This window comes from Corvus cornix, chromosome 5 (assembly GCF_000738735.6).
Source record: "Corvus cornix cornix isolate S_Up_H32 chromosome 5, ASM73873v5, whole genome shotgun sequence".
In the NCBI taxonomy this organism is placed as follows: domain Eukaryota; kingdom Metazoa; phylum Chordata; class Aves; order Passeriformes; family Corvidae; genus Corvus; species Corvus cornix.
This window is the reverse complement of record NC_046335.1, coordinates 52,635,395-52,653,948: the sequence shown is the minus strand read 5'-3', so window position 1 is coordinate 52,653,948 and position 18,554 is coordinate 52,635,395. Positions and strand designations below refer to the sequence as shown.

The following is an 18,554-nucleotide window of genomic DNA, read 5'->3' as shown; positions in this document are numbered from 1 at the left end:
TGTGTGTGTGTCCCCAGCCCTCACCTCCAACAGGCAACCAGCAGTTAACAAAAATAGACTTTTGCATTGTTCTGTGGGTATTCTGAAATAATTTCCTGTGCCAAGACTTTCTGATGGTTTCTTCAGAATAGCTTTGGAGAGCCTGCCAAGAAAGCCTTTGTTTCTCTCCTCACCAAGAAATCAAAGACTAAAAAAATTCTCTTGTCAGGTAAAAGTCAATTTTAAAGAGCTCTCTAGGTGTGACCCCTCAGGTCCCTGTGGTACTTACAATTCCCATGAAAGAAATGCAATTTTTAAAGGCATTCCTAAACTGGTAATTCTGAAGAAAGAAATTGGCTAAGAATACAAAGGCCAGCATGACTTCTGGAGTCTGAGTGCAGGTAAATAACTTGTTGGCCATGTAGCCTGCTAAGCAGAACAAGAAGGGAGAGCCCTCTGGTTCCTCCACACCTTTTTGCCCTTTTGAAGTGGGGCAACTTAGAAGCCAACATTTCAGCTAGAGAATACCCTGGCCCAGACCCTCTTGTTTGAATACAGAGGTGGTGCCCAGCACAGCTGCATTTCCTACAACATAACTGAAACTGCAGAAAAGCATTTCCAAAGGCTGAAGAGCTGTCATCAGTTTGGGAACTGAGAGCATGATGCAGCTATTCTGTGAACTAACAAGCAGCTGATACTAATATAAAAAGGCCATATTTCAAGTCAGAGCCCACTTCTTTCTTTCATTTTCTAAAAGCAAGCTCTCCCAAGAAGCAACTCACTCGTAATACTGCTACAATTACAACAGTCTGAACAGTAGTACAATTTCTTTTATAAAAATAAGCTCATATTAAAGAACCCTTATGGATAATTTACCTAATTTCCTCCTGCTCATCATTCAATAGGGTAACGAAATTCGAGTACAAATTGAACATTTTCTAATTAATGCAATAAAACATTCTACCCCTCTCTGTGGTTCTTACCTGTTTGAGTACATCTAGTATGAGCTCATTAAAGACTTCATTGATTGCCATGGACACTGTCTGCCTGTCCATTCCTTTACTGAACTGCCCACTTCCGATGAGATCAATCAGCTCCCACGCAGAAAGACCCTCTCGACTGGTGTTGAGAGCAATCTTGTAATGGTCAAACTGCTCTTGCTGCCAGCCTGCTCCCATTGCTTCAGTGATTTTTTTAAGTAAATATTCAATCTGTGCAGAAACACAAACAGAAATCCATCACTTGCAGCAGGCTTGGAAATCAAGTGTTTCAGAGCTGTAAAGTAAGTTTCTCCAGAGACTCTCATTACAGCGAGATTCCTATGCTCACATGTAGGCCCATAAACGTAGGTGGTTTAATTAACAAAGGTTTTAAGTTCCTGTCTCAGCTGAACTCTTGACTGCCAAGCCCGTCCCACAGCTACTCTCTCCAAAGTAAAACAAAGAATTGAACCTGACAGCCTCATTTAATATTTCAGATTCCTACAAAACACATGGGACCTTCCCTGCAACAGCTTCCATACTGTGATGACTGAAGCATGAGAAAGCACGAAGTTTCAGGAAGTATTCCTGTAAGCAAAAAGCAAACAAATTACAAAAAAATAAGAAAAGAAGGCCGTTTGGACAAGAAGTGAAATGAAAAATGACCAAACGATCTACACCTGTCCCCTCTTCTCTAGCTCTCAAGCACTCCATCCCTGGACACAATCCTGGCAGTTCTATCAAGAGAAATAAAAGAACAAATCTTTCACATCTGCTTTTATTGTTTCCCAAATAAACTCTCCTTGTCCTTTAATCTTTCATCGCTCTGTAAGCATTACCATGCACAGGACAGTAACACCAGTAACACTAGTCAAAACAAACACAAGAATGAAAAAGAGGCAAAGAAGGCTGGGGTTCTTTAGCCTGCCTTATACGTTGGTTTTAAACTCATCACTGTTCATTTGCAGTATTTTAAACTAACCCCATCTACAGCTTTGAGCACATGCAAAATGCTTTTAATAACTCTCTAAACAAGATGATTGGTGAGGGCCTTCCTGCTACAGCTCAGAGTCACCTTTCAGCTGGTCTAACAGCATTTTGAGCACAAGTCTCTACACAAGAGATTTGGGAGCACAAAGAAAAAAAGAAGTGATCCTGTTGTCCCCCCACCCCCCCCCACTTCACCATAAGGACTCCCAGGCCTCAAGGTTTTGATGCAGCACAAGTGCTAATACTGTGGCTGCTGCTTCTCTCTCCTGCAACTGGTACAGCCAAATCCCTTCCCTCATGTCTAGAGTCAGGAAACACAAGTGTGTAGTAGAACAGTAAATTCCCAAATTCACCCTACAGATGGATGTGCTTTTCCCACTATTTCAGTTGAGTGACTGCTCTTGGTCTCACAGCCCCTACTCCAGCAGCACGTGGGTAATGCTACAGCAAAATGGAGAAGCTGCAAAGCTGCTGCAGGGCCAGGAGGAAAGTTCCTGTTCCACTGAATGAACGGGAAGTGCATACACCTCCAAGACGTGGCTGTCACATCCTCCTCAAGCCTCTCTTAGGAGAAGACAGCCCAGCCAGGCACAGAATATGCCTCCAGAAACTGTAGAGAGCATTGTCTTTCATTTCAGCTTCACCAAGTAAGGCACTTCAGTATTTTTTAGCTCCTCATGCAGTTCTTACTAGCAGAGATATGGTCTAACAGAGGCCTCTGCAGAAGTGGCATCCAAATTCACAGTCTTTAAAATAAGCTTTGCTGATTTTTCACTCTCCAAAATCCTTAAGTTAAAAAAATAATTCAAGGCTTTCAACCATCAACTACCATAAATCCTCAGTGTTCAGTTAAGGGCAGGAAGCAGCTTACTTCCTACTCCAGACAAGTTTCATAGAAAAAAAAAAAGCAACCCAAAAAAAGCCTCCACAGCATGCAAGAACAGGAGCACTGCAAAGCTGTTTCAAAGCAAACCTCCTAAAGCCTTGATTTTTACCCACATCCAAAGCACATTCTGCCACTCTGCTCATTCCCTTTGAGCAGCATCAGTTCTGAACTACAATCCTGGACTTTAGCTGGAAGGAAAGCTAAAACAACTCAAGCTTAACTAGGTAGATAATATAACTGCCAAAATGCTACTCAGTAATAATAAAAAAAAAATTTAAAAATATGAACTCTAACTTTAAAATGCATTGCTCCAGAATTTCACAACCTCTTACACTGCTTGAGGCATGGCAGCTCTCAAATTCCTTTGGTTCATTATCTGAAAGTACCAGGTCTCACTTGCAGCCAATGGAATACACACACAAAAAGAGCATACCTGAATTATTTTTTTCTCATTTCTGCTCAAGACATATGAATAAAATGTGGATCAAACTAATGGTCCAGAAATGAAGCAATGCCAAACTCTTGGCTAGTACATGTTACCATATAATACACTAAAACTAACCCAACACATTGTTTCCTTTAATGTCATTTGTACACATTTTATCTTATTTTGGTTCACAGAATAGATTTAACTATTTAAGTCTGTTAACCCCCATCTACAAGTCACTGATATGACCAGAAATCTCCTATAATCCCACTAAAGTACATAAAATATTCATTATTTTAAAATACATTAACTCTTCTTAATTTAAAAATGGCCTGTGCATCTTACAATTCAATTTCTAAAATTAAAAAAAAAAAAAAGTTTCAAGGTTTATCTTGAATTCAGTTAAGTAGATGGCTAACCAAAGTCCCCAGAAAAAGTTAACCTGATATATCTGCTCAACAGTAACAGTGACTGTTGCACAGTATGAATATGGAAGTATGAGGTAAATACAAAGAAATAAGTTGCACCAGTGTGACAGCAAATAGAGACATGCTCAAATGAGGAACCTCTGAGAGCAAATGACATTTCCCCTCCTCCACAGAGACATGTCAACACAGCAAATAACTGACAAATTAAGTCTCTTGTCTCAAATATAACCTACTCTTGTGGTTAAAAAGCAATGTTGAAAAGCAAAAGTGAAGCAAAGTTTGCTGCTATTCTGATGGGACCTTGCTTTCAGGTCAAAAATATGCAAAACACAGGTGCAAAAATACCAGGGAGTTGTTAACACTACATACACCAGTAGGGACCAAGTGGCTCCACACTACTAAAACCAGCTTCCATCTCAAATCAACAGAAACTTTTCAGCCAGAATTTTGTCAAGAGAAATCAAAAATAATATGAAGAACAGAGCTCTAACATGAGTCTGTTTGGGTGCCTCTTTCAGAGGGCACTTTCTTTTCCCCATGTTTCAGTGCCTATTTGTTTTCCTTATCCAGGTATTCCTTCTTCCATAGGGAATAAAGCATCACAGATTTTTCACATATTCTGCTATATGAGTGGGTCTCTTAGAATAAGAAAAATAATGCCTTCATGCCTGGCAGAGCACAGCGGACAAGGCTATTCTGGTTCACACTATTCAAATAAGGTTTATGATTTTAACAGAGCAGATGTTGAAAGTCTACTCACATTGTACAAAATTCTGTGGGAGTATATGTTACTGGGCAACAGCCATGAAAGCAATCATATCCCCTCTCACAGTCATCATGAACCCATTCTCCTCATCCCATCAGAACATCACTTACATTTAAGTCAAATATTTGTTTCTTCCTTTCCACCAGAAAAACCGTGTTCCTTATCCAGTGTAAGCCACTACCTTCTTTCTTTCTTTTTTTCAAAATTAAACCAGTATTAAGTATAGTAAAGGTCAACCCAAAAAACAACCTGCTGCATAAGGTGAAAACTGTATTTCATGCAGCAATCACAGAAGCAGGCAGTGAAATGGGAAGAACTGGTTCAAGTCTTCAATGTCTAAAAATCTTCCTAACCACAGTCATAAACTTTTAGAGATCATGGGTCAATTAAAATCCCACACAAGCAGCTTTCATCCTCTTTGTATCAGTTTTGATGTTATTTCTGAAGGGCCAAGGGTCAATTCCCAGTATTTCACACACTGTTTCAGTTTCTGGTACTAGAATGCAAAACAAGGAAGAAAGCGTGGTCATAAGAAACACTTTCTCTGCAAGAAATGCCTCCAGAAGAACCACCACTGGATCAGATTCTCACCTCCTCAGGCTAAGAAAACATCACCTCATTTTCAAATGCACAAAAAGCCACACAAGGGTTGGTCCTCTCAGGAGGACTGGAAATACCATGTGTTAATACAGTTGAAGACTCAAGGACAAGTGAAAAATGACTGTACAAATCTCTCCTCATGAAGCCAAAAGCAGAAAATATGCTTGGTTTATTTGAAACAAACTGTGAACAGTGGATGACAACACTGAGTATGCAGCTTGCAGTGTGTGTATCTGTGAGTTTCACCAGGAAGGATGGCCCAGAAACACAACTAACCACACACCACAGCTCTCGGGCGATAAAGCATTCCCAAGGCTGCAGTCACATGTACAGAAATAAGAAAGGGGAAGTGTTTGAAAAGCTTTTTATAAAGCAGAAAACGTCTAGTTAAAAAATACCGAGACACACACGAGTCTGTAACAACTAAGAGGGGAGTTGTAATGAAAGCTCATGACAAAATAGAAATATTTCTCCTCTTGTGGCTTCAGTTCTCTCTACCCTTTTTCCTTTTCCTTTACTTTATCCTTCTCATGGAAGAGGTAATGCTTGCAAGAGCTGAAGGAAACACATGCTTGGATGTCTGCATCCCAGATGATCCAGTGGAAAACCTGGCTGTGGGGAGAGGAAGGAGCTCCCACCTGGCCCCCGCTTTCTGCCTCGGCACATGAGCACCTTTGCAAAATAGACATTCGTGGATCTCTGTTCCTTCCCAGCTCTCCCAAGTGCTCCCAGCTGCCCACCAGTAGGCAGCAGAAGGAACACTGGAGTGCAAGGCCAGCTGTGCCCAGTGCTCCCAGTAGCCACCAGCTCCTGTCTGTGTCACCTGACTTCTCCCCATAACACGGAGGGATCCTCTCAAACTTGAAGTCACATTCCAAAACTGCACATCCCAACCCAAGCCCTTCCCCACACTGGATTTTACAAACCTTATCTCCCTCAAGTGCAGGGCTGACTTCCCTGCTTCCAGGGCAGGTGAGGAGCACAGGCCAGTCACTGCCTCTGGCTTTCAGCCTGGCCTCTGCTAAACAAGCAGCTTCTGGCCCTTGTGTCACCTCTCCACTGCTCCAAATTCTTTCTTGGTAACTCCTTTCCTCACTTAGCTCTTTCTAAAGCTCTTCTCAGCCTGCATCTCCCAATCCTTGCCAAAGTAGCCTCTCTTCCCTTCTCTGGATGAGCTTCAGCCATTCTCTATTTGCTGCCCGTTCAACACTTGGGCAGGGAATCAAGACTTTACACTTTGTAGCTGGGGGTAACAGCCCCACCACTTTCAGCTGTCTAATATGAAAGGCCCAGTACAGTAGCACCAGTGCAAAAGTACATGACATGGGCAAGAAGGAAGGACAGCAGCTTCAATATTTGGTCAGCACACTGCAAATAAGGTGAAACTGCACTCAAGCAGGAGGCTTTTCCCGATAGGAGATATGAAATCTATAAAATGACTGCAGAAACCACTTATTTTAAAAATTGCAAAAAGAAAAAAAAAAAAAAGAGGAAATTCAGACTCCCAAGCAGGTCTCAAAGAACAGCCCTTCCAAGGAGAAAGAAAAGGCATCCTTACAGCTACATGAAGTTGTGTTAGTACATTCACTGGAGACCTAAGAAGTCTTGCCATCCACAAGGTAGGATGCAAAAATCTTCAAGGGATCACCCTTCCAACCTGAAAGTATGTGGCAAGTTTCTCAGTTACTTATAAAGTGGAAAACAAACAAAAAAAAAAAAAAAAAAAAGAAAAACAAAAGCCAAGAATGTGGAAGGGAGGGAGGAGGGCAAACAGCTGGATCCCACACAAACAGCTGGATCTCTAAGCCAGAAACTGCAGTAGATTGTGTGTTGCAATATTCTCAGCCAACGATAAGAGCAGCAGTCATGCAGGGAAGGAGAGCCTGCTCCCTGGGTGGGAAGCTGCAGTCACACATGAGAGGTTTACACTGCTCTCAGCAAAACATCAACAGCACCAACAGCAGGGCTTCCATTCCCCTTCTCCTCTCTTCTTCACTTTGTAAAAATCCCCTCATTTTATATATGACCTGCAAGCCATTTTGTAAATAAGGCAGATACAAAACATCTGAGAAAAAGCAAAACTGACTGAAATTGAGACTTTGCATTTTTACTTTGGGAATTTTGTGCCAAGAGTATATGAGTAAATGCAAAATTTTCCAGAAGTGCAGAGAACCTGATGCAGGACCAATGCAAACCAGAAAGGAGTGTGTTCAACAGACAGCATTCCTCCGGTGGCTGATTACATTACCTGTGTGGTCTGAGTGAAGGTGGAGTGAATACAGGCATTGTATATGATAAGAACAGAGCAGCCTTTCTTTGTCAGTCAGGCTCTGTAAGCTTTCTTTAAACAAATTGCACCATTTAAGTCTTGCTGTAATCAAGGAGATGCAGACATAGATCCACAATCAGAACTTTTTAAATAATCCAAGTAGAAGAGCAATACAGGTTAACCTGGACATTAAGGACGGGAAGGAAAGCAAACAACAGCACATAAAAAATCTGGAAATCTGGCAAACCTCAGCTCAGTGCTGACTCTGCAGCACATCTGCCAATACACAGACACGCTGCCATTACCTGGCAGCAGCTACAGAAAGCAGCACCAATCTGGGGCTTGCTTGGTGGAGAAGGAGTGGGGAGCAATGCCCCACAGCTGGCAGGGCTGAAGCTTTGAACCATGCCAGCAATTTAGGAGATTGGAAATGTCTGCCCACAGGTAAGCCAGGCTGCACAGTGGGGAACATACTGACAAACCAGAGACGTGGATTTGAGTCCTGGTTTTGGCATTTATTAGTGGCTCTGACCTACCAAGCCAAATTTGGCACCACTAAGAAAGGAGCTGTCTTAGCTTCTATAACCATGATCCTGTTTCCCAGAAGCAACAGAAAAAAATGGGAATGCAAGCAAGAAGACTGTCTCATTTCTCATGGAAATACAGCATGCCAGGTAGGGCCCTGGCATGGGCCAGTCTGGCAAAACCAGAAATGTAGAGTGAAAGTCTCCTTCTAAAAAGTGAGTGAGAAAGCAAGACTGAACAGTTTATTTTGATAAGAGAGTTATCTGTACTCGAGGGTTTGGCACAACACCTTGGAGTCCAACAGTTACGTTGTCAGTGGCGTGTTAACAGGACTGTTTTGATCCCTGGCTGTTCAACAATTTGCAAATATTTATTATTCAGTCCTCCAGTGCTGAACTGCAAACCACTGGAATATGTGTACACAGTTTTGCAAGGGATTATTTATGCCAACAGTTCTGATCTTTTTGCTTCTTTCCCCACCCATCCCCAAGGGGAGAACAGTGGAGATACCAAAATCTTGCTTTAGGGTTAAAATACCTATTTGAGTGCTGCCGATACTTGTTCATGAACTGAAAGTATAAAGAGATCTCTCTGGTATTATTCCTTTTCAAGCAAGAGTGAACAGGTGGTAGCTGGTTTGGATCAGAAACAGACATCATCAGAAAAGCTTGTATTGGCCTTTTCATCAGGAGGGTGACATGAGACTGAAGACTCATCTTGCAAGTCACAGTAACACATAACAGAGGGGGGCATTTTTTTTTTCAGCATCACATTGATGTATTGACCTTGCAAAATTTTAACCACCTATAAGCAAGTGCAATGATGAAAGATCACATCCATGCATGTCCTGTTTATCCTGTTTAGTCCAGGCTGTTTAAATGACAGGCACACAGAGCTATCAATATCTCAAGTATCCTGTGGAAATCCCCATATACGCACCCTGGAAGACAGAGAAATGCACCTGAGGCCTTACAACACTGAAAGAGTGGAAAGAAGTTTTATATTAAATGATATTTTCTCTTAAATCTCTAGAGAGTACCACACTAACATAGTTCAACTGGGACATTAAGCAAACTGGTGTTAAAGAGCTTAAGTTTTTGTTCCTTACCTCCTCAGGTACAATGATTAAAGGGTATTTATCCTCTGACAAGAAGTTAAAAATAACCCACACTTTAAATGCGTCTTCATCGCTAATCAGCAAGGGACTTTTAGAGAGGTTCTTTTTAGCACAGAGAGTCCAGCACATCCTGTTGAATTCAACTTTGTCAAAGTTTCCTTGAACCTAAAGAGAAGAAATTGAACAACAACAAAGAAATTGATATGCACAAATGGCACAGAATAGCAGACAAAGTTTATCAGGTTTCATCATACAAAAAGCATTGAGAAAATTGCAGTTTGCACAAAACATCAAGGCCCAAAAAGAGCACTGTAGCAACCAAGTCTGACTTCCTGCACGGGGTAAAATAAAGAACTTCTAGAAAAACTGACATCCAACCTCCAATTTCTGGTTGAGTTAATTGCACCCTGACTCCATGAGAAAGAGGTTACACTGCACTCTATGTTTCCTCTAGCACATCACTCGCAGCTTCCAAACCATCCCCAGAACTGTCTTAGTTCCAGCTGCCCTCCTATTGCACTGACTTACTGAGATGTTATACAGCAAGTTTGGAAAGCAGGATAGCCAAATCTACATGTGGATATGCTAAAAGGGATATTGGAGCAACAACTGGGAAGGACCTTTAACATGTTTTTTACTTCATATTACTCAAACTAACTCTTGCAGGGTACTCATGAACACAGAATAATTTTTTCCTCAAATGCTAATCCACTTAAAATCTTTGCTTTTTCTCAGGCTTGCAAATCTTCACCTCATTGATACCAAAATTCCTCTTGTTTTCATTACCCTCTGTCATACCTAGCAGCTGCACCTACAGATCTGTGAATTATTTATATAAGCAAGAGCTCTGATTTACTGTTTTCTTTTTAAACCCTCATTTAAGTTATACATTAAACCTATTTATTATCTCCCCACAACTTAGCAATGCTATTTCTTTACCAATGTGTAACTGATAAAGGCATGTTTGGCACCGTAATGGAAACCCCTTTGAGATTTTGGAAAACGTCTAAAAAACAGGTTCTTGTTCTCACTACCTCTTGTGGTAGTGAGACCAGTAATGGTCAGTGATTTTTTTCAGGATAAGCCAAACCACAAATCTTAGATGCTTCAAGAACACCGATGCAAACGGTATGATTTCCTATCCAGTCTGGTAAGTGGTCAAATATAGTGACCACACCACACTGGCTCAGTCAACGACAGACATGGGAAGTCGATGAACTGATGTGGGTGGAGGGGAAAAAGAGAAAAAAAGATAAAAAAAGAAAGACAGAAGTAAACAAGAAACCAACCTGATGACAAGAACAGTCTCCAGGCATAAAAGTGAGACTATGAATGAAAACCATAGACTACGCATGCTTGCAGAGGCCACCAACATGAGTGGAGATGCAAGAGGCTACAGCTGTCCTTTGAATTAGATGACAGCTGTAGGAGCCAGAGCTACTACAGCCACAATTTCAGCATCTGTCTTGTTTGCACACGAGACATGGATTTCAAATGAAACACCAACTAAATGAACAAACACCCTCTGGATGGAGGGCAAGAAGTCTGGACTCCTTCTTCGTTCTATTTACCAGCACTTCACTCCTTGGCTACCCCTGCCTGTGGTTTTCCTGTCTGTCCTCCCCACCCTGCCCAATGAACCATGACCTCTTTTCTAAAAGCACTTTTCCCAGCCTGATGGTGAGCAGTTCCACCTTGGAAATGTCCTAGTGGTGCACGGGTTCTGCTAACACAGCAAAGCCAGACTGCAGCGCCTCAGACACTCCTGCCAAAGCACAGGTCACCTGCAGCACATCCCTGCCACCAGGACTGTGTGGCAGTCGAGCAGGAGGCTTCAGAACCATTTTACCCCAGGGCAACAGGTCCTGTGGTGCCAGCAGTCCCTCTTTAGACATGTAAGCCCTTTTTTCACAATCCAGACTTGATTCTGAAATGGACTTTGTGGGGCCCACGTGTCATCCAGAACAGAGACACTGTTTAGGAATTATCCAGGACAATAATTACATCAGCACACAAACCCTGGCTCTCCAAAATAACAGTTCCAAAAATATAACAAGCACTGGTAGTGTAACTTGCATTCATGAAGTTGCCTGGAAGATGAGATAACCTGAGGTTTGAACAATGTCCTTCTTTGTCTCCCCCCACCATGACCCTTCCCTGCTCTAAATAAGGTCTGCTGTAAAATACCACCATTGCTATCACTGAAAAGGAAACATTTTCAATTGGTATTTAAAGATGTACATTGTAAATAACAGAACATGCTAAAATATGGTTAATAAACCAAGTAAAACAAATTATGAAGACATCGTATTGGCAAATCACAGCTCCTTCCTGAAAGAGACATTTACAGAACAGGACAGATTTTGCTTCAGATGCAAGAAAATCCTAGATACATCTATCTGCTGAATAACAAGATGCATAACACTAGAAATCATCAATTAGGCAATACTAATTATTCAAACTATTTACTGAAATTAACTATGTGGATAAAGGAAATTAGTTGCAGCGAATGTACCTCATTTAACTACCTTGTCTTTCTTGACAATTGTCTTTTCTTGATGCCTTTTCGTGATGATTTCTTGGTTCTATATAAAGAGGCTTTATTGCAGGGGTAAATCAGCACAAAAAACCCACAAAAAGTTACAACTGCATTTAAGAATACAATGGAAGTTATTTCCAGAGGTTACAAAGTCCTCTCAATAAAATTCTAAGTCACAGTTACATATCTATTTTAAAAGAAATTTAAGAAGTCATTCTTTAAATATTTTATGTATGTCTTAAAACAAAATATCTTAAGATCAAAAAACCTCCCTTGAGCCAGTGGCTCTTGCTTGAATCAATTAATTCACCATAAGATGCATGACTGGAAATTGAGAGAACTTCCTGTGTATCTGGGGTATAAAGCATCACTCGTTTAGTAACTTTGCTTACTAGAATATACTAACAGTGATTTTTCTACAATCACCCCATCTAGAAGAATAGATTACGCCTTGGAAAAATAAAGAAAGAAGGAGTTTCTTGTTTGCTTTTTTTTGCTTGTTTGTTTTAAACAAAGGAGACATACTATGAATCAGTGACTTCATCCCTCTGCATGTTGTCTTTTGGCACTGATGTAAACTCATCTCTAAAAGAAGAGAAGTCACAGTCAAGATTTTTCCAGTCCAAAAAGATAGCCTTCTGCCAAAACAACTTCACTAATTTTCTTGTTTACAAGCATTTAGTCAGGATCAAATAACAGGAAGTTACAGGTAGTTTAATCCTGTTCCTTAACCCTTTCATCTTTTAAGATTAACTGATGATATGGATATATCAGGCAATCACTGGAAGCCAGATCAGTATATGAATAAAACCAAGAAACTACACACAGTCATGCTCTCCCCTTTCATATCTATTTACTGCTATAGCCAGGTCTGTCATTTTCAGACAAAAGTGTTTCTTAAATGCAATTTTGCTCTTAATTTCCATAACTATTATCCCTATAAACACCTTTAACAATTAAGCATTTTTATATTTGAAAAAGCCATACATATGTCTTTTGGGTTTTCTTTATTTAATGGGTTGCTACTGCCTACAAAGAGTATTAACCCACTGTGGTTCAGCCTCTCCCACTGTAATCCTTTGGTCAAAATGAATTAAGGCCTTTTCTTTTTTCCCAGAAGTTGTCTACAAACTGCTTGGTCTCCATTGAATCTTACAGGATCTCAGACAGCCAAGATGAGATTACAACTTCTTAGGGACAAAGCAAGATTCCTCAGCATCAAACAACCAAGACACTAATGAGGTACCTTTAAATGTATTAAAGGCCAACTCCCACACATCAAACAGGACACTCTTGGGGTGTCTCTCACAGTCTTTGGGTATGAGAGAAACACAGACTAGAGAGGCAGAAAAGCTGGTAAGTCTTTGCTAGATATAAGCTGCCAGACTGCATTATATATATATCACATTTCCCACTGCTATTAAATGAAGGAGCAATAATCAGCAAATGGGGCTGAGGAGTTTGCATCATCTGCAATTGCAGCATTGGACTTCTCAGCAGTATGTCAGTTCAGGACTTTTTCACATAGCAAAATAGAGCAAACAGCTCTGTATCTCTGCAGCCACAACATCAAAGTTTGAGGTTTTCTGGGGTTGGCCCTCAAGTGTATGAGAAATCAGTGGTGTTGAAGCTGATGCTTCCAACATCACATGAGCCGCTTTTGCTGTCCAGCCCAGTATGTGAACAGAAGTCAGAAAAAAAGCAGGAAGATCACTGTTTGGGGTTTTTTAACTTTCCAACCCAGTGACTACCTATTTTAGAACATGATGGAGAAGAGGGCGGGGGGAACCCTGCTGTCTTTCCAGAGTTTCTCCCGAAACAAGGCACAACGGAAGACTCAAAGTGCTCAGACATGTAAGGAAAGAATTTGCAAGACAAAACTTCACAATATGCCCTAATGTCACCCACTGTAACTCTCTGAAAGGATCTACTTATTACAATACTTTGTGACAAACAGTGAAGATATTTTTGCCCTTTCTGTTTGCAAAGGAGGCTGTGACAATATTCTGTTACAGCTCTAGTTTAAAGTGGGTCAACCTATAGCTCCCAGACACTTTCAGATAAATTCAACCTGAGGTGCTCTACTAATATGAACACAGTTCTGCATGAACACAGCTTAGGCAAGGGCCAGATGTAACAGGAAATAGAAACCAAGGAGAGAGGAGGTAGAGAACAGTGCACCCTTCCATTTTTAGGCACAGGCTCTCCAGAGTAGCCGCCCTATGATGACCCCACAAACACACTCCCAACCATTGTCTTCACACCAGCAGCAGCCTCCTGCATGCACCAGTTACTGCAAAGACACTCTAACAACAAAAGCTGAAAGCACAGAATGTGAGAATTCAAAACTTACCTTTTCCAAGATGAATTTGTTTAGATAAGGCATGTAACCCTGATTGGAAACTGGTCCTTCATCATCGTCCCTAAAGTGCTCTTCCAAGGCCACTGGATCATGGGGAACGTTTAACACTGTGCACAAGTTGTGAGAAAGGACCTAAGGACAGAAGAGAAACCAGTAACACTGCTGTCAGCCTTAAGCATGTTCCCTCCAGAGCAGACCTGTGACTCCAAAGCCATGTGCAAAGTGACACTTTGATGTCACCACAAGTTCTGCCCCACAGTTTTGTCAGAAAGCAAAACATAACTAAAGAAATCCTGATTCAATGGTTTCAGAGAGCTGCACGTTACAGAGGCAATGTGAGCACAGAGAGGTCCAGCCCTAGAGAACTGCAAATGCAGCTACACAAGCTCCCCTTTGTACATATATACCCATGCAGCTGCAAACCAGGAGAGGCACGCAGGAACACCAGAGTAATATTTGCAGAGTGAAGTCAGATAGCTATCAAAACAACCACAAACACCTAGCCCTTGAAATTATAAATATTTATACCTAATGAAAACGAGTAACAAAGAAAACAACTCAATACGTAGCCTTAGTTTACAAAGAAATTACTATTCAGATGAAAGCATTAACTATGGATTAATCTCATCTGCTTGCTTTTGGGCTGCATCTCAACACTGACCCCATGTTTCAGTTGGCAAAGAAAAATAATGTTACAGAAAGGGGAACGGTTTAGGTGTGCTTCTCAAATTTTTATTTTAAAAAGCTATTTGCATGAAGTATCTCAAGAACTTGACACCCACCAGCACTCACGTCTGTTCTTGAGAAATGACCTTCAAGAAGAGACTACACACTTGACTAATTTTAAGGAAGTACTGAATTACTGAAAACTAACTGGTAGCCAGCACATCTCAACTTCTTCAGCCTGAGCTTTGCAAGCACAGACCAACACCTCAGTACTAACAGGAAGGCAGAGCCTGGGCAGCAGCGACTCCTGTGCCACCAGCACAGGAAAAGCAAAGCACCATCCCTCCCTTTGTTTTTCACCCTGTCTGGAGTCAGGTCAGACCTTTAACAGGCTGCCCACTGCACCTCAAGCACTGGGGAGCTCTCTCCCTTGGCAAGATGCAGAGCTGAGCCTCTGAAGATCACGTACCACCTACATGAGCTGCGTAAAGGATTTAACATCACATGCCCTGCCATGGTCTGCATGGAAAACATGCAACAAAGGCAAAAAATACAGCTAAACAAAATTACAGAGGTAAAACAGATCACATCTTTTGAAAAGGTATGCTGCCAGTGATTTTTTTTTTTTTTTTTAAATCAAGAACTTCATGGAACAGAGTGTGACTGAATTTTGCGGGTTTTACAGAATTTTAAAAAACAGACCCAAATGATGCAAAGAGGAAACAGTAAAAAAAAAAAAAAAGTGCAGAAAAGTTATAAGCATGCCTATTTAGGTGAGTAGACATAAAGCAGTCAAAGATGGAGTAGCTGTAAAACAAGAAGTGAAAGTCTGAAGTTGTCAAAGCCTAGGAAATCAAACCAAAGCTACACACTTAAAATGTCTGGGCTTTCCCCCACCCACCTGCCCCCGAGAAAAAAGAAAAAGTACATTTACTATTCTGATGCGTGATAAGGAGACAGCAGAATCTAAGTGTTAGTTAGCAGAAAATACTACAAACATAGCCCAAGATGTATACTCAGTTCAGAGGAGAATTCCTTTCTACATACCTCTGAAGTGAAACTTGCTTTTGGAAAAAGAGATATTTCCATGAGAAATACATATTTTCACTGATGTATGCTAACACTAAGATAGTACAGTTAATAAGCTATAGAAATTTAAAAACAGTTAAACAACAGCATCAGCCATAGCACAACAAAAGCTGCACTTCCCAAAGCAGCTAAAGAGCATTTAGAAGTTATCACATTTCACACCACTCTCCATCAACAGTATATTTCACTTCAATCTATCCTTGTCTCTAACCACCACATCAGATCAAGTATTTGAGTCCATGTGACGTGATTTATATATGGGGTTGGGGAAACGTACTATCATGTGTGTTTCCCCTTCTATTTAAGGCTTCTGTTGTTATTTATAGAAACCTGAGGGATTCTTGAATTTCTGAGATAGAGATGATCACTGTTTTCCAAGAACACTGTAGTTGCTAATACTATAACTAAAAAAATACTCAGCTAATAAAAATATTCTAAAAGCATGATGGATTGCAGCTTACTACTAAAGTAAATTAAAAATCTCAGTAAAATACTTTCTTATCATGTCCTTTCTACATATCTGTCTTCTCCTTTTTTTGGCCTTCTTGCTGTGCTTGGGTTGTCAGAAACCTAGGTGGTTTCCACATCAAGTGACCAATTTACCAGGAGAGAATTCCACTTTCAATTCTTTTCTGAGATCTGCCTTATCTGTGATCTCTCCTGTGCCCAGTGCCCTCTTTTCATAACTCAGGAAATTCCTCGGTGCCTGCCAAAGCCTGCCGTTCTCTAACGCGGCCAAGCGCCAGCTGAATTCTTCACTTGCAGGGTAAGCCTGAAAAATTCTGCCCTGAGGTCTCGTTTGGTTTTGTTCTCTCAAATCACATTATCTGGACCAGAAGATACTCTACGTTAATTAACAATTAAAATATAAAAAAAACAAACAACAACTAGCTGAGCAGTAGGTTAACTGGGGTACAAAAAAATCACCTTGCCTTGCAGAAGCTACATCAACCATGAGGAAGTTTTGCACCAGTCAGGATTAATCCCCCAGTGCCCACAGGGTTGCTAGGCAGCTTTCTCTTTCCGCATTTATTATGCCCTGGATGCCACATTTAACAATTCACCTTCATGCCAAAGCCAACTCCTGCCCCAGCCCAGAGACTCATCTCTGCTGCAGCACATGGGTACACTGGGGGTCCCCAAACTGGAGTGTGAGACAGCACAAGCAGCCTGCACGAGCTTCATGGCACCAGTGCACTCCGGGTGCAATTCTTCATTTTCAAGGAAAAGTTTTGTAAGATGCCTAGTAGCATCCCATCTTTCCCTGGGAACACTGAAAGTGTTCTGTTCCAAATACAAACAGAAGCAAGCTGAACACCAAAGGTCATCACAGACTTTGCATTTACTTTATTTATGCCCCGTTTCATGCTGCTTTACCTTCAGGTCTACTCTGCCATAGCTGCTCTCCTCTGAGCTCCCATTTTCCAAAACTTTCAGCACGTGTTGAATTGTTACCATCTGAGTAGTTCCATTTAACCATGTCCATAAAAGTGATCTGCATTTCTACAAGGAGAGGGAAGATCTGCTAGACTATTGCTCAGTGACAAAAATTTGGCCAGATGACAGTGGGAGCACTACCAGGGCAGACTAATCCTGCAGCAGCTATTGTCAGCTTCTTTGGTAGTTTTCTCTTTCTTTTCCATCTTTCAGGGGGAGTCTTCCCCCTCCCCATCTCTTTTTCAGATTTTAAAATGTTGGCATCACAGATCCTGGCAGCTCCATTCAGTGGTTTCGTGTGAATTCATTCCAAGACATTCTTGGCTCATCTCTCCCTAACATCCATGTCAGCAGCCAGCCAGCCAAAATAAGGCTACTCACAAGTACTTTCCCTTTTTCTTTTATGACCAGTGTTAAAGTAGCATCATATAAGCCCCTTGTCACAAACACCAGGTCTTTTCATCCAGGTACAGCATAAGCACACCATATCCTGCATCACCCCATCCCCAAGGTACAGCTTCCTTACCCACTCAGGTAGCAGACACCCCATTTGGAGCCTCATTATTTAATGTCAGGGTGAGCACAGCAGCCTCTTTTGCAGTTGGATCAGTGTGCTCCAGTCCAGCCTCCACCAGCTCAGGCTCCTGACTCTTGTGCCCCTCACCCACATCAGCTCCTGTTCCTTCATTCACTCCTTCGCCTCTGGGCATTTGCACATCCCTCATCACCATTTTCAACAACCTCACCCTTCCTTTTGCCTTCCTTGTCTGCACAATCCCCCTTGGCCCCAAGTCACATACTGGTGTCAGCCTGCATCTGCCCAAGTTGCCAAGTGAATTGCCTTTCTGTCCTGTGGCTCCCAGCGCTTAGGAAGAGCTCCTTGTAAACATATTCCATGCACTGCATCTTTCTTCTACATCTTCCCTGAAACCAGCTGACAAAACAGTCACAGAATCAATTAGGTTGAAAAAGACCTTAGAGATCATCAAGTCCAACATATGACCAAACACCACCATGTCAACCAGACCATAGCACAGAGTGCCACATCCAGTCTTTCCTTCAACACCTCCAGGGACTCCATCACCTCCTGGGCAGCCCATTCCTAGAGCTCATCAGCCCCCCTGTGAAAAAATTCTTCCTAATGTCCAACCTGAACCTCCCCTGGTGCAGCTTAAGGTCTCGTTCTGTTGCTGGTAGCCTGGGAGAAAAGACTGACCCCCACCTGGCTACAGTCTCTCTTCAGGCAGGTGTAGAGTGGTAAGGTCACTCCTGACCCTCCTCTTCTCCAGGCTAAACATCCTCAGCTCCTTCAGCAGCTCCTCATAGGACTTGTGTTTCAGACCCTTCACCACCTTTGTTGCCCTTTTCTGGACATGCTCCAGCACCTCAATGTACACCCTAAACTGAAGGGCCTGGAACTGGACACAGCACTTGAGTTATGGCTTCACCACTGCATAGTACAGGGGACAATCCCTGCCCTGGTCCTGCTGGCCA

The 18,554-nt window shown here is 41.7% G+C and overlaps 1 protein-coding gene and 1 long non-coding RNA gene across 2 annotated transcripts in view; one reads left to right on the top strand and one right to left on the bottom strand.

Annotated features, from left to right (window-relative positions):
* LOC104688162 overlaps positions 1-1,751 on the top strand; it is a 62,264-nt gene extending 60,513 nt beyond the window's left edge. Inside the window, exon 7 of the long non-coding RNA XR_005601977.1 lies at positions 1,457-1,751. This is a non-coding gene — a long non-coding RNA (uncharacterized LOC104688162). The remainder of the gene's footprint in view (positions 1-1,456) is intronic.
* The window catches only part of SWAP70 (switching B cell complex subunit SWAP70), a 35,552-nt gene that overhangs the window by 13,086 nt on the left and 3,912 nt on the right, over positions 1-18,554 (bottom strand). The window contains exons 2-4 of the mRNA XM_039552468.1: positions 13,860-14,000; positions 8,959-9,132; positions 963-1,190 (exon numbers count right to left, since the gene is read on the bottom strand). Of these exons, the coding sequence (XP_039408402.1) occupies positions 963-1,190; positions 8,959-9,132; positions 13,860-14,000 (543 nt within the window). The remainder of the gene's footprint in view (positions 1-962; positions 1,191-8,958; positions 9,133-13,859; positions 14,001-18,554) is intronic.